Below are 2,882 nucleotides of genomic sequence, written 5' to 3'. Positions count from 1 at the left end.
TAACTAACCCACTCACGGGAAGAGTAGTATTGAGCCAAAAGCTACACTTCAATTAATGGACAACTTCTGATTCAGATGATATTGTAAAAGTAAAAGTTGTGACATTATTGTAAGTGTCTCATACCCCGTCAACACAATTTAGGTATCTAGGAGGTATGCTTCTTCGTCCTAAATGCTTTGGCCAAACTGATTCAAGGGATGCAGCATTCAGAAAGAAGGATGAAGAGACTTACTGAAAAACAAATCTTCCGGACACAGAAATCGAACTCACGCCTTACAAGTGCATTGCAAGAAACCAAAACCGTCACTAGAAGATGTGCTGTTTTTCTCTGACTGGCTCGTTTGTCCTCGCAGATATACATATGAGAGAGAGAGAGAGAGAGAGAGAGAGAGAGAGAGAGAGAGAGAGAGAGAGAGAGAGAGAGCGAGGGAGAGAGAGAAAGAGAAAGAGAGAGAAAGAGAGAGCGAGAGAGAGAGAGAGAGCGAGAGAGCGAGCGAGCGAGCGAGAGAGAGAGAGAGAGAGAGAGAGAGAGAGAGAGAGAGAGAGAGAGAGAGCGAGAGGGATGAAACAGTTCTCTAGTATGGACTGTCTGTTATGATCTGACGTGCCGATATGTGATTTTACTACATTTTGTCATATCTGCCTTCAGTCTCGATTTTATTCTTCCGTCTGTTGTTTTCTGACACTGAGCCAAGTATTCAACAGTGGAAATAACCAACCTTAGTCTTGTACGGTAGTAACAGAGATAAAAAAAAGATCTATTCTCTCTATTCTCCAGACTGCTATACCCCATGCTTACGTGGGCCTGGCTGTAACAGCTTCCGTGGGTGTCCAAGTCATAGCCGGCTTCTTCCGTCCTGGCTCCGACAGCAAGCTCAGACCGCTATTTAACTGGGGCCACCGACTGTTGGGCCAGGCTTCTCATATTTTGGCGGGTGAGAAGGGGATTTTCTGTGTGTACGCGGCGTGTGTGTGTGTGTGTGTGTGTGTGTGTGTGTGTGTGTGTGTGTGTGTGTGTGTGTGTTTTAGTTTACTATTTATTTATTTATTTATTTATTTATATTGATTGATTGATTGATTGATTGATTGATTGATTGATTGATTGATTGATTGAGTGACTGATTTACTTATCTGTGGGTGTGGGTGTCAGAATATAACTAAGTATTTGATTTAAATTGAAGTTTTTCGGATTTTACGTAAATCATCACGTGACGAGTTCAAGACAAAAAGATCAATGTCATTTTAAGCTCAAAGGAATCTAAAACTCCAGGGTGGTTCTTCCCCACCAGTTTCCCATTAGGGAAAAGGAAACAGAAAAAGAAAAGGTGAAATTAAAACTACAATTAGCCCCATCCCCACACATAAAAAAGTAAGAATAAGTGAATTTAAAAAACCACTTTCAAAGACGACGAAAAGGAAAAAGTACAGACCAACTTAATGTTGAATGTCACTCAATAAATAATACCTAGCACTCGGTTCTAAAAAGTAACCAAGTTGTCTCAAGTATTCAAATGACGTCTTTTATTTGATGGAAACATGTTCTACAAACCCATAGCTTATGCAACTGGCTGGTTCTGATCATTCTTGCTCTAGATTATATATATAGATTTAAGTTTTGCATCTTCAAAGGAGTGAAAAAATCCCCAAATTTCAGTAGCCCTTCCACTTTTTGGTACCTCCCCCTAACCACCCCCACAGTGTGTATATGATGCATACTTGCAACATTAAATGAGTGCTTGACTTTGTAAGGATTATGAAAATCATGTGGTTCGGACCTAATTTTGAAAGAAAAAGGACAAGAAAACAAGTCAAACTTTGTCGAAGGCGACCACCCATTGTCGAGGAGAAGATGGGTTATCTTAGACAGGTGATCTTGTTGGTAGTGTCATTAGTATATTAAAAAACCAAGACTCTATGTTGGGGGGGGGGTAGTCTTTTTTACAGGTGATTGTCTTGGGCAGGTAGTCGTCACCGCAGTTTCGACAGTGGTACTTACCTTCAACCATAAACACATTATATTTGTTGTCTTTTGTGTAACCCACCTTCAGGGTAGTGCTACTGACTGAAGTTGTCTTTAGGCTATTCCCAAAGGGGGGATATTAACATGTTCTTATGCACAGTTGAAATGTAAATGGGCTGATTTATCAATGTCATACACATACTGTGCTGGAACAACATAGGGGCAACTGCTGCTTTTTCTTTCCTCATCCTTACTATCGTCATTTTCCCTCTACTTCTTTTGTATGTTTATCACTCTCTTGTGACTTGGTATTTCCGGAGGGCCTTGGTAGTCGAAGCAGACTTTGTGCTGTTGAGGTTTGAGAGGCTTAACCCTGATTCCCAGTTAGGGATACTCTATTGACATCAACTCCTCGACGCCCATATGACCTTATGCAGTTGGGAGCGCCGAAAAACCTTACTAAAACAAACAAACAACCCCCCCCCCAAAAAAAAAACCCCCAACAAAACAACAACAACCCCAAACAAACAATCAAACAAAAAAAAACTGTCTTTTGTGTTGCAGCTGCCACAATGTTCCTGGGCTTTGACATTGACTACATCACCAAGGACATGCGCTTTTTTGGCTTCGTTGCCTTAGGTGTGTGGATAGGGGTGCAACTGTTGTGGCATCTCATCTTTGAAGTGTTCAGGTGTCGTCGAAAAGGTGAGTCATAGGAAAGCCCAACTTACTTTTAGGAGAATTTCGCATTTCTCTCTCTCTCTCTCTCTCTCTCTCTCTCTCTCTCTCTCTCTCTCTCTCTCTCTCTCTCTCCCTCTCTCTCTCTCTCTCTCCATCCCTCTCCATCTCCCTCTCTTAATCTCTCTTTATCTATATCTCCGCTTGTTGGTGGGGCCCGCGCGCATCCACTGATTATTATTT

At 41.7% G+C, this 2,882-nt stretch overlaps 1 protein-coding gene across 1 annotated transcript in view; it reads left to right on the top strand.

Moving 5' to 3' along the window:
- Positions 1–2,666, top strand: part of LOC101855310 (putative ferric-chelate reductase 1 homolog) — a gene marked incomplete at its 3' end in the record, with an annotated part of 30,534 nt that extends 27,868 nt beyond the window's left edge. Inside the window, 2 exon segments of the mRNA XM_013085826.2 lie at positions 780–936; positions 2,526–2,666. Coding sequence (XP_012941280.1) covers positions 780–936; positions 2,526–2,666 — 298 coding nt within the window.
- Positions 2,667–2,882: the final 216 nt, after the last annotated feature.

This window comes from Aplysia californica, unplaced genomic scaffold, assembly GCF_000002075.1.
Source record: "Aplysia californica isolate F4 #8 unplaced genomic scaffold, AplCal3.0 scaffold00016, whole genome shotgun sequence".
In the NCBI taxonomy this organism is placed as follows: domain Eukaryota; kingdom Metazoa; phylum Mollusca; class Gastropoda; order Aplysiida; family Aplysiidae; genus Aplysia; species Aplysia californica.
Note: the sequence above shows the minus strand (reverse complement) of the source record. Positions and strands in the feature narration are given on the sequence as shown.